Raw genomic sequence first — 13,645 nt, 5'->3', positions numbered from 1 at the left:
TTTGGTGACTAAAAGCAAACACAAGAAGCTTTAGCTTTTAAGAGGATAATAACCTAGATTCTGAATTGGAAAACTTAAATAAATGTTTACCCTGTAATGATTTGGTTGTAATTGCCTAGCAGTGTAAGTATCATTTCAATGCATTCTAATTATCATATGATTAAATAGTTAACGGTTTTAGATTAAAATGATGAAACTACTCATTTCAGTTGGGAAAAGAGATTAGTGCTCCATTTTAAAAATAGTCATTGGCCTTATCTGTACAAGTTTAACAACTTAGGAAATTAATTCAAAATTCGCTATTATCAAAAGCCAAAGTTTATTTTTTATAAGATTTACATTTTTATGAGCTCTGCTTTATCAGGGAAAAAAGTACTATCTCCTGATCCTAGCAAAAAAGAGAGTTGAGCAGGTGCAATCATGTCAGTAATCATGTTTCTGTTCAGACATATCTATCCAGTATAATTTATGTCTGACTCAGGGACCAAGCCAGTTTCATAGCTTAAGTGTAGTAATGATCCATACATTGCTATGGTAAAGTTTCAGCTATCAAGGTTAAATATCATACTGCATGTTTCCTATGGAACTTTTGGATTTTGCTTACCAAAAATGGGATTTATTCCTCAACGTTGGATAAACAAGGATGAACATGTGTGTTAACATTTGTGCTTACTTTAAATTTTGTAAGATTTTCAGATTTCCAGTCTTCTGTTATTTGCGTTGTTTCCTGAATTGTTAAAAGTCGTAACATAACAGTAAGTGCTAATGCCCAAACACTTGAAACATATTTTCAAACATTTCTTTTCCATGGCTTTTTACAGCAATTGGTGAACCTGAGAGTATAGATTGGTATAATCCTCAAGGAGAGAAGATCATTTCAACACAGAGGGTAGTGGTGCAGAAGGAAGGTGTTAGGTCACGATTAACCATCTACAACGCAAATATAGAAGATGCAGGGATATATCGTTGTCAAGCAACAGATGCCAAAGGACAGACACAAGAAGCCACAGTTGTTTTGGAAATTTACCGTAAGTCACGTATCTATAAGTTTTAGTTGATTGAAACAGTAGTGTTATATAAATTCAAGGAAAATAAAATGTATTTAACAGTAAAAACTGCACTCATTAAGAAACTATGTGCGAGGCAGTGTTCCAGGACCATTACGGATATCAGCTTACAGTCATGTGTCGCTTAAGGAAGGGGATACAGTCTGAGGAATGCAGCATTAGCCGATTTCGTCATTGTGCGAACATCATAGAGTGCACTTACACAAACCTAGATGGTATATCCTGCTACACACCTAGGCTATATGGTGCTAATCTTAGGGCACACTGTCCTTTATGGGGTCCGTCTTTACTCGAAACGTCATTATAGGGCACATGACTTGTGTTTATATATTACCGTAGTGCATCATTCAAATAGAATAGAAAAAAGGTAGTAGTTGATTATAAGCATATAGATGGAGCCACTTCTGTTGGTTAAATGATATAGATGAAAATGTTTCAGTTTTCTCAGGCCGTTAAGAATCTGTTGGGTAAAAAGAAAGCAGTCATTTATTTAATGGTATGAAATTTATTGGGAGTACTTTTTCACTCTAAAATAAAAAGTCATGATGAGAACAAATGAAATTACATATGTGATAGCAGTGAGCCGTCTCAAATGAGAATTAGGGAAGGGTCGGTGAGCTTGAGTAGACAGAGAAAAAGCTGAAAACTCATTTAGTGGAGATTACTACCTAGTCTTCACCACCAGGCCTTTTCCTTGACAAGCTTTCCCACACTTCCACTTCATCCTGTGACTTGAGATCAACTGCTTCCTACATGCCCTTCCCCTTCTCACGTTTAGGAATCATTAACCTGTTTAGGGATACTTTGTGAAGCCTGTTGACTCTAAGGCTCTGTCACTTTTGTGGCCTCAAGCAATTGCCTAACCTTTCTGTCTTTAGTTTCTTCGTCTATAAAATGAGTGTAATAATAGTAGTACCTACCTCCTGTATACAGTTGTTTTGAGGACTATGTTAATTAATATTGCACAAAATGCTTAGAACAATGCCTTACAATTAACATGTGATTGTTAGCATTTCTACCAGTGTAAAATTATAAAATTTTTTAGAATACTAGCTCATAAGGCATCTCTTTCTTTATAGCTTTGTTTTTTATTATTCTAGAAATAAGATATGAAAAAAAAAAAAGCCAAAAGCATTTCCACAGCATGACTTCCCCTTTGATGACCAGGGCAATTTGTTGACACTTGGTTGCCCTCATTTTTCCTGCTCTGGCTTTTTTTCCCCCCTATTAGTTTCTAAGATCTTCAAGGAAAGATATTTTCCCTATTTATGTGACCCCTATTGTACCTTATTCATAAATAGAAAAAAAAATTGAATTGAAGCAGTCATTTCATAGACATAGCATTTGGAAATATTTTTTATTACTTTAAATGATACAAAGGAACAGCCCTGGTGTTTATTGGTGAAAGTAGAGAAATAAATTTTTTTTTGGCAAAAACAATGAATTACATTTTTTAAAATTTCTCAAGCATAAATATCCATGTTCCTTCATTCATTAAACATGCCTGTTGAGTGTCAACAGGCACAGACAGGCATTGTCTCCACTACATGGCAGACAATATTCTAAGTCCTAGAGACTCAGTAGTGACTAAAATAGAAGTCACTGGCCACTTGATGCTTATATTTTAGTGAATAAAGACAGATAAACAATAAGTAAGCTTAAAAAAATGTAGATGCTAGCTATACCTGCTACGGAAATCTTTAGTAAGGAAATTAAGTAGGGTAGAGAGATAGGGAGAGTTGAAGTAAGAAGGGAGAGAACTATTTTATCTGTGGAGGTTGGGCAGAAATCTGAAGGAATTTAAGGGAGTGCGGACACCCTGGGGTGAGAACACATCTGGAGTATTCAAAGAATTGCAAAGCAGACAGTTTGTCTGGAAAACAGAGACTAAGAAGAGAGAAGAGAAATTGGGATCAGAGCTGTGGGGCTGACTCTACTTCATATGGGACCTGGGCATTGTAAGGACTTTGGAAATTATCGAGGAAGAGGAATTAGATTATCTGATTTAAGATTTTAAAGGATGTAGATTGAATTAATTATTTTATGATAGCATCAATCAACACAGATTCTGGAATATTATTGGAAGAAATAAGCGATAATACTTTTACGGTTTGTTTTACTTTCTTGAAACAGAAAAACTCACCTTCAGAGAAGTGGTGTCTCCTCAAGAATTCAAACAAGGAGAGAATGCAGAAGTGGTTTGCCGAGTTAGCAGTTCACCCGCACCTGTTGTCAGCTGGTTGTATCATAACGAGGAAGTCACCGCTATTTCCGACAGTTAGTATTTTGGTAACTCCCTAAGTTATATGTTCTAATAATATTGCAATTTTTAAAAGACTGAATCTACTTGACCAAATATGGAAATTGGAGTTTTTGACCCTAAGTGTCAAACAACTACTTTGAGAGCCTTAAAGCTCTAAACTAGGAATTGGCAAACTACAGACCTCAGGCCAAATTCAGCCCCTCTGCTGTCTTTGTAAGGTGTCGTGAGAATACAGGCAATCTTGATTGTTACATATTGTCTATGGCTGCTTTGGGGACAGGATTGAGCAGCTGTGACACAGATGGTTTGGCCTGGAAAGACTAAATAGTTATTATCTAGAGATTTACTGAAAAAGTTTGCTCACCTCTGCTCTATTCAAGAAAAAATTACATACAAACAGTGCAAGGATGCTAAGTATATGAAGGAATCAATCCAGATGCTTTCAAATTTTACATACTATAATTCAAACATGATCCCATGGACCCACTATGTGTAAACTTAAAATAATATCTACATGAATCCTGTTTATTATTCTGGCAGTGTTCTTTCAAAGACACCTACATGTTCTAAATATTATGGTAAGATGCATATGGGTAATAGACAGAAAAGTGCATTCCTTAAAATTGTCTTCAAGATTTTGATTGAGACTCAGCTAAAATTCCAGAATAATATGACATCTGAAGTTGAAAGCATAATTTGCTTACATTATGCTACTTTACCATTGTGCATTGGGAGCATTTTCAATTTAGAATATTTTTCAATGCACCTGCATTGCAGAGAGGTACAAAATAATTGAATCCTTTTGAATACTTTCCATCTCGGATGATTCCGTTTTGTGTTTCTGAAACGAAACTTCTACAGCATAAAAGAGAGAAAGCATAGAGTATCTATTTTCGAATATGTACAGAGAAGTTCTCGTGATCATGTTTAATAGTCATTTTTTAATTTTGAGATAATTTTTCTGGTCTTGGCATTTTCAATGCTTGTCAGTTATTGATTAAAACTCTTTTTTCTATTATAATAAGATAATGAGAAATAATACTTGGTTTCCTAGTTTAGAATAACTGCTTTAGATTTTATTAACAAATTGCATGAGTAAATTGTGCAATGTATTTTCAGCTTTTTTCCCCTGAATAATAAAGAAAAGGCAGTTCTTTTACAGCAGTTAAATGACAATGTCTAAACATTTTCAGATTGCCTAATCTTAGGTTTCAAGTGTACATCTGGTTTATTGTAAACCTTAATTACAAGGAGGTTTTGAAATGAATTATATCTTTTAAAAGACACATAGAACAAAAACCTCAAAGCAAAGATTGATGATCAAGTGTGGGGATAATGGAGGAGAGACGCTTCTCTGCTGCAGTTTCCCCACTTTTTACCAGTATCCCAGGAGGACTGATGTGAAGCTGCAATTCCATTATCCCTCTACTCCTTTCCTTGGCCCTGAAGCTTTGAACAACTTTTGTAACTGCTCAGTACCTAATTCAGATTCTTCATTTGTAAACAATGGATTATTATACCCATTTTAAACAATGGTTGTGAGTTTTAAGTAAGACATTAGACATATAATAAATATTTGTTGTGAAAGAATAAATTATTTGGTTATATATATCAGGTTCTCAATAAATGACATTAATTTTCTTGCTCCTTCTCATTGAGGTTTTCAAATCTTGGGAATCAGTTTTACCAAAATGATATGCATTCGGGTTATATCTAGAACCAAAACCCCAATGTAGGTGAAGTGACTAGACTAGAGTTAAATATGAAATGTAACATGGCAGGCAAAATAAAAAAAGGGTATGATTTTTTTTTGTTTTCTACTCTGGAATATAAAGGATGGAGGTGAGTTGTGAGGAAGGACAAACTTTACTAACCTTTTAATATTGGAGGAACTTGCCACAGAGTTCATTATCAAACAATTTGTACGTTCATGATGGCTTCACAAGAAGTAATATATTTTACCTGATTATACCTTATCTGGTTCCTTTATTAAAACTAATGGAATAAAATTAGGTTTATAACTATGAAAGGAACATATACAGGGATTTAGAATAATGTAGTGTGTCCAGGTAACTTTCTGAAGCCTTAATGTGGTACGAGAGTAAAGTGAGGAGGCTCCAGATGAAACAATGAAGGCTTGGAAATGTCCATCTTAATAGCCATGCTTTCAGTAGCAGCTGTGTGGCAGATATTCAGAATTAAAATTCTCACAGGGGCTGGCCTGGTGGCGTAGTGGTTAAGTGAGCACGCCCTGCTGCGGTGGCCCGGGGTTCGGATCCCAGGCACGCACTGACACACTGCTTGTCAAGCCATGCTGTGGCGGCATCCCATGTAAAGTAGAGGAAGATGGGCACAGATGGTAGCCCCAGGCCAATCTTCCTCAGCAAAAAGAGGAGGATTGGCAACGGATGTTAGCTCAGGGCTGGTCTTCCTCACAAAAAAATAAAATTCTCACAGAATATTTGAAGTGGAAGTTTTCCATGTTGCTTGTTGAAAGGAGATCCATATGCTAAAGAATCCCAAGCATTTATGGAATACAGGTGACATTTTGTTATGAAAGTTGAATATCCTGACTTCTGTGTCACTCTGATAGAGGGATATGCTATTGCAGATGCCTGTTCAACCTCAGCCAGTTTGAAAGTTATCTCTGAAACTTCCCAAATGCTTTGATCATTCCCTAATGAAGGACCCTTTATGCATCAAAAACTGTGGATAAAATCGTCTTGTTCAATAAAATTTTTATGTAATCTAATTCGAGTATAAAAATTCATTCGACAGTTATTGAACACCTGGTATATGCCATCCAGTATGCTAGATGGTGGTTAATTATGCTTAACAAGATAAACAAGTTCACTCCCTTCAAAATGCTAATAATCTAGTGGAAAAGATAAATAGATCAGTGAAGACAAGGTATGTTGAGGTCAATGATAAGGAAAATGCCGTGATAGAGGATGATAAAAAAAGAACACCTAAACTCCTGAGGGCAGAGGAGGGTGTCCAAGATGCTTGCTGAAGTGAGAAGTGACTTTCAAATATGAAAGGGGCTGAGCCAGGCAAAGCATGGTGTGGACTTCTCAGGACAAGAGAACACCATATACAGCGGCTCAAAGGTGAAAGAGAACATGAATGGCACTTTTCAGAAACTGGAATAAGTTCATTATAATTAGAATTTATGAATAAGTATAATTAGAATACTCATTCTAATAGATAAATATAACTAGATTTGTTCATAAAGGAATAATAAAGGAAGCTGGAAAGGAAGGTTGAGCCAAGTCAACATGGCCTTGATATCTCTGCTAAGGAGTTTGGAATTTATCCAAAGGGGACATCACTAAAGGATTTCAATCAAGGCAGTGACATCACCTGATATGTATTTGAGAAGAATATTAGTGCTTCAGTTAGAAGACTGATGGGAGTCAAGGCAAAAATCCAGGCACGGGGAACTGCTCAAATCTTAATGAAATAAGTGCTGAGAGAAAAGGAGATTTAGACTAAGTAATGATTAAGGGAGAAGTGATAGCACATGGGATGTGGTTGGATATGCAGACTGAGGGAGATGGAGAAGTCAAGGATGACTCAAGGAACTTGACTTGGGTGAATAGTTCCATGACTTGTAGAATTTGCTTTGGGCAACTAGCTCAATGTGAAGATATGTGAAGACAGAACTGGAGAGTACCATATGAGAAATTTCAGGTGGAGGTGGTGAGCTAAATTTTAAACATGCTGAGATTGAAGTACTTACAACCCTTCTCAGTAGGTACATTTGGTAGATTGTTAAACAGTTCTGGAATTCACACAACGGTCTGATCTGAAGAAAAATTATGAGTCTTAAAATACAGATGGCAATTGAAGCTGTAAGAATAGATGAGACAGACCATCAGTGGCTGTGGAATGAGAAGAAAAGAGAATTTAGAACATAATCTGCTTAAAGAAGCATAAAGCGGTTACCTTATTGAATACTATCTGATTTCCTTTATTTTTCTTTCTACAATAATGAAAACTTAGGTTTCTGTACAATGAGAGAAACAGATAATCTCTAATAGTTAAATAGTTCTGATATCCATTGTTATTATTTGTGATTGATTGAAGCAGCGCTTTTCTTCAAATGTATTCTGCAAACACATACTAATGATGTACATTGGTTTGATAGTTTGTGAACATCATTCCATGGACTTTATAAACATATTTAAAATTTAACAAGCAATTTTCATGTAGTTTGTTTTCTGTGTGGAAAAATTTTATATACTTAAACACATAGAATGATATGTATTTAGATTTAGCAGGTAATTACTGTTTTCCTAATGTTCTAATAGTTTTCTCTCAGACAGTAGAAATGCTATATTAAGATGGCCATTTGAAACTAAAATTTTGCAATTAGAAGAAATTGATTCATTCCCATCAAAAATACGTATTATGTAAATTCTAGTTCTTTCTCCTTTTTATATCAAGCATTTCCTTCCTGATTAAAACAATGCTTCCCCTTACTATTTTTTTCTTATTTAAACTATAACCATTAAAGAATATTATAGCTAAAGGATTGATACATATTTTAGTAAGTTAGAAAATATAATATTACAATGATCTAGGTCTGATTAGGTGCATCATTATCTAAATTTGAACTTTTTTATTTCTAAATGCTTCTCCTTCTAATTTCCAGCCACACATTTGAATAGAGGATCGTTTAATTGATTTTGAACCACTATGAATTTTTAGGTTTTAGGAGTTCTGCGTTCCTCCAACATATTGTGAGTTATACTTTGAAATTTCTTACAGATTGCCTTTCTTTCTCTCCAATCTTTCTTTTGGTGAGAAAATTTACCAGGGAAAACCATCCATATAAACATTTTTGTCTCTCTTTTTAAGATCAATCTGTAGAAGAAATAAACATTATGGGAAAGTTTATACCTCTTGGGCTGAAAATCATGTGTCTGTAGCTTTATAATCAATATTTTCTCTCTTAGGGAGGCTCTGAATCTACACAATTCCACTCTATTAATTATCTCTTGCTTACCTGTTTTAATGACCTCCTGTAGTATGATCACTCCCCTATTTGTATTTCTAGCCCAAACTTCTCCCCTTGCATTAAGGAATTAGTATGGTAAATGAACCCCAAATCTGAATTGGACCCCAAACTGCCTAATATCATAGAAGTTTATTTCTCACTTATGAAAAGTCCAATTAGCAGCAAGGGCGGAGATAGGATTCTATCCCACACATCCATTCAGTGATCCAAGCTGAGGGAAGCTCTACCTTTTTCTCATGTGGCTTCCGTGTTGGCCCTAAGCTCTCTATCAAGCCAGCAGAGAAGGGCAAGAACAGCAAACATCAGAACAGATCCCAAAAGTAACGTTTAATGGTGTAAGAGTAAATATTTCAGAGGTGGACAGCTTGAAATAATGGCATTTCTACTTGACCAAAAGACCCAACATCGTTGAGGATGTGTCTCTCTTATTCACCAAAGTGTCTCAAATACAGTACGTGGCAAACAGATGATGTTCAATGATGTCTGTGGATGCATTAATTAATGAAATTTAGGATATTGCCTTTACAACATCTTTCAAAATAGGGCTAGATGTCAGAACATCTTTACTTGATAAGAAGGGAAAACGTCTTAGCACTACAACAAAATTGTGATGATTAAAAACTAAGGCGAGAGATTATGGAAAATACTGTCAGGCTGAGACGCTGCTTAGGCTAGACAGATTATTTTAAGCAATCAGCTAATGCCTGCTCTATATTAGCTTATTTTTGTATGTATGCATGTGCACACACTCACACATAAAATGGAATCTGGAAATAAAATTAATGAAGTCTAATCTATTCATTCCTAAAATGGATTATCTTGCATTTAGAAAAAAAATCCTCAAATAAATTCGAGATATGAACATTTTATATGTCCTCTATGTGACTTGAATATTCTTGTATCATTTAGCTGCCTCCTCAGGGTATGCAGAATTATTAGTTTAATTATTGTGTAAGGAAGGATATTCAATCAATTTTCTAACCCTTTTCCATACCCAAGTTGCTACTTATTTGCAGTCAAAACGTTTTCATGTCTGCAATATCTAATCCCTCCGCATTGGTCTTTTGTGTATCATTTCTGCATTCAAAGTACCAAGGGGAAAATAATAGCCTAACCATTTTATGTGGAAATAAAGTCTTGAATGTATTTTAGAAAAAAGGTGTAGCAAGGCGGTATGGAATGGAAAAATTGAAGTCATGAAATTACATTTTACTTTCAGATTTGAATTTGTTTGTTGATGAAAAGTTTGATAGTGTCAGACAAGTGCCATATTTTAACTCTTAGCAATTTAGAACTCATTGGACTCTGCCTGCAATTACTGATATCATTTCCTCCCCTTTGCTTCCTTTCCAGATCGGTTCGCTATGCTAGCCAACAATAATCTGCAGATTCTCAACATCAGTAAAAGTGATGAAGGTATATACAGGTGTGAAGGAAGAGTGGAGGCTAGGGGAGAAATTGACTTCCGTGATATCATTGTTATTGTTAATGGTAAGCAGAGAATCATTTGTACATATTTTATTGTTCCATCTAGTGATATGTTTATTAAAAGGGCAACCATGTAAACTCAGCACTCAACACTTCCCTGGTAAACCTTTTCTATGCTGGAGGGAAATCTCCCCACCTCTATGATAGCATCTGTTACATTGTATGATAGCTTCAAGGTCAGCATCCCTGACATTTCACACTGTCATCATCGTTCACAAAGAGTCTATGAGGGAGCAGTTGCCTTCTGCTTGCTTTGTAGTTGTTGAGAGAATGCCAAATGAAACATAGTTGAGTATCATACTAGATTTTACCTTTAAATTACATGTCGCTTAAACTGATCTATTTGACAATGTGTGCAGGTTTTCTCAAATTTAATAATTGAATCTATAAGGTTACTCTTTCAAGTATTAAGCGACATTAATAATGAAGTTTCTGGCATCATGATGATATCTCTTCCTCTTAACTTGGCTTCTCATACTGTATTTCTTGCCTGTGTTAATGAGACATTCTCTGACGCCAGAAGATGTCTGAATGTTGTCCTAATTGTCTCCGTTTTGGTAATCTAATCTGTTATCAGGACAGGCTAATTTGGTGTTCTGATCGCCAATTCCAGTGTGTGTGTCTGGGGGTGGGAGGGTTTCCCCACACCAACAAGCAATGCTTGGGTCACCAGGTGGGTGTTCTACAATTCAACCTCTTTCTGTCTGTTTACCTGGAGATAGCATCAGATTCCACAGGTTGAGGGCTCAATCCTACAAGACTGCCCCTGCTCCCACTTCAGATGCCAGTTGCAAGTCCATGTTGTCACCTGTGCTTCTGACCATTGGCTATAAATTGGAGGCTCCCATGACTCCCTTTTCGAGTTCATTTAGTTTGCTAGAGCAACTGACAGAACTCAGAGCAACATTTTACTTACTAGATTACCGGTTAATTATATAACTCAGAAAAAGCCAGATGGAAGAGATTCGTAGGGCAAGGTATGGGGATAGGGCATGGAGCTTCCAAGCTTTCTCTGAGCACTCCACTCTAGTCTCATCTCCACATGTTCACCAACCCAGAAGCTCCCTGAGCCCCATCCTTTTGGGTGTTTCTGGAGGCTTCATTCCATAGGCATGATTGATTAAATAATTGGTCCTTGGTGATTGATTCAACCTCCAGCCCCACCCCTCTCTCCTTTCCCTGGAGAGCTGGGGTGGGAATGAAATTTCCAACCCTCTAATCATATGGTTGGTTCCCCTGGCAACCAGCCGCATCCTTAGGTTACCTAAGGGGCTTTTCAAAAGTCACCTCATTAACCTAACAAAAGACACCTTTATTGCTCTTACCACTCAGGAAATGCCAAGGGTTTTAGTAACTCTGTGCCAGAAATGGGGACAAAGGCCAAATATATATTTCTTGTTATAAATCACAATATTACACGTGCCTATTGTATTTTCTCAACGTCTCTCAAATATACTCTTTCCTCTATCGTCATGCCTTCCATAAGAGTGCTATCCTTAATTTTTTTTCTCTTGAATTGCTACAATTTGTATTCTCTCCTCTCAATCTCACAATTCCACCTTCCTCTCCACCAGTCCTTTCCACCCTTACAATTTTCAATGTCAAAACCACTTTTCATGGCATAGGAAGCATCTTATGATCCAACCCTCCTTCCCTGACCATTCAGCCATGATCACCTTATGCTTCGGGCATATGTAAATACTAGTGGTAACACTACTCAAATGCTTTTATTTTTTTCTTCTGCTTTAAAATAGCAAGTTATCAATCACTATAATCACAAGATTCTATAAGCAGAATGTAATTTATTCTTTTTAGAATAGATAAAACAGAGTTAGCCACGAGGTTCCTATGAGTTAGGGGAGGCAGAGGGGTAAATAAATCAGTGTCTTCTTCCATATCCACCTGCCGCCTTCCCTCATAAGCTATTTCTCCAGTTTTCTGAAGAGACTGGAGAACACTGGGAATATCATATAGATCTAAAAGAGTTACTTGTTCTTTTCTTTCCTAGAGCAGAGGTAGTTTAACCACAAATGTGCTAAAAGATAAAGACAATATTAAATCACAGCTATTTTTTTCTCTCCTTCTTTGTCTATAATTAATTGGGATTTATGGATAATATTGTTGCCGCACAAAGGGCATGATCTGCTCACCGCAAGACAAAAGCCAAACCGTCAAGAGGCAAGACAGTGGTAGAGAAAGGACTTTTATGTAGCGAAAAGCCAGCTAATCAGAAGACGGTGGACTCATGCCCTAAAGAACCATCTTAAAGAGAATACACAATCTTGAAGCAGTTAATATAGGGCTAATGGTCTATAGAGAAGGGGGTCCAGAATGTTGACCATCTGGTGCTGTACACTAGTGAGGGACGCCACACCAGACCTTTCCGCTGTCATTGATGATGTATGCCGGTATAGAATCTCTCTCTGGGAGTCGTTGGAGGAGAAGGTCAAGAAGGTTGTCCATCTGGCACCATAGACTGGGGATCGCTACATTTCTAAGGAACTCCAAAGAACAAAGTTACTGTCTTATCGCAGCTGGGAAGTATAAAGCAAAGTAGGGGTCATAAGTCATAATGCATGCAGTTTTCTTTATGTTTCAGTTATTTATTATCTAGCCTATGTGCAAGCCAGAGTATGTCCAGCTGGATTAATTACTTAGAGGTTATCCATAGTTACAATATGGCTCCCTTTCTACAAAAATGGCTTCTCTTATATCAAGCTCATGTGGAGCCAGTATCAATACAATGGAATAGACTAAGGTGGTATAGACATGGAAACTAGGCAAGCTGGTTGAAATTGCAGATGCTCGTGAGGGAGGGCAAAGTGTCAGGCCTTCAAAGGAGATCTAGCTTTTTAGAGCCTTTTTTAGGAGTGCAGAGTCTGATGTTTACTAAGAATGTCACAGTCAGTAGTGGTTTTGACCTTCAACTTAAGAGGCAGATTTCAGTGCATGAAGGATAGGTTTAGGTATAGAGTTGTGTAACTATAACTGTAAGCATCTCTAGTTGCTTTGTCTCTTTATTATATATAATAAACAAAGCTAACTTACAGTAGCTATTGAGTTTGTTAATTATTGACTTAACTGTCTACTGTGCTTTGTTTCGAAAAGAATTTAAGTTGGCGTATATAAATGTATTTTGTCATGGCAAATCCTCGTGATCAGTATTCTCTTATGAAAACAGGGATTATAAAATTAGTTGATGCATGTAGATTTCTTTAAAAAGCGCCAAGTTTATAAGAAGCAGTATATAAATATTTACTATTATATGTTATATATGTATGCATATGTAAAATTATGCACATATTTTTACACGAAAACAGTAACTCAAGTCTGATATTTGAAAGGAAATGTCATCTGGCAGACATAGCATGTTAACAGTTTATTATCCATTCTGCTGTTGTAATTTCTACTTTAATACATTTAGTACAGTCTGACAAAGTAATTGCCTTTTGCTGACTTTGTAGCTATTGAAAAAAATGACAAATGAAACATAATCAAGTGCCATACTTTTAAATTACATGAATTACTTATTGCTTAAACTAATCTATTTGACAGTATTTGCAGGTTTCCTCAAATTTAGTAATTGAATCCATAAGGTTACCCTTTCAAGTGTTAACGGACATAGTAACTAATAATTAATTAATTAATAATTAATTACTTAGTTAATGATTATTAACTAATCATCGGGTTGGCATAGCATGTTAACCCTTTATTATCCATTCTGCTATTATTTCTACTTTTATAGATTTATTACACTCTATGAAGAAGTAGTTGCCTTTTGCTAACTTGGTTAACTACCAAGTT

The 13,645-nt window shown here is 36.1% G+C and overlaps 1 protein-coding gene across 2 annotated transcripts in view; it reads left to right on the top strand.

The window, feature by feature from the left end:
* Positions 1-13,645, top strand: part of NCAM2 (neural cell adhesion molecule 2) — a 488,709-nt gene that overhangs the window by 274,980 nt on the left and 200,084 nt on the right. For both annotated transcript variants that reach the window (XM_087418188.1, XM_087418189.1), the window contains exons 3-5: positions 822-1,028; positions 3,201-3,344; positions 9,707-9,844. In XM_087418188.1, the coding sequence (XP_087274314.1) occupies positions 822-1,028; positions 3,201-3,344; positions 9,707-9,844 (489 nt within the window). The remainder of the gene's footprint in view (positions 1-821; positions 1,029-3,200; positions 3,345-9,706; positions 9,845-13,645) is intronic.

This window comes from Ceratotherium simum, chromosome 27 (assembly GCF_057802395.1).
Source record: "Ceratotherium simum simum isolate JZ-2026a chromosome 27, ASM5780239v1, whole genome shotgun sequence".
Classification (NCBI taxonomy): Eukaryota; Metazoa; Chordata; class Mammalia; order Perissodactyla; family Rhinocerotidae; genus Ceratotherium; species Ceratotherium simum.
Note: the sequence above shows the minus strand (reverse complement) of the source record. Positions and strands in the feature narration are given on the sequence as shown.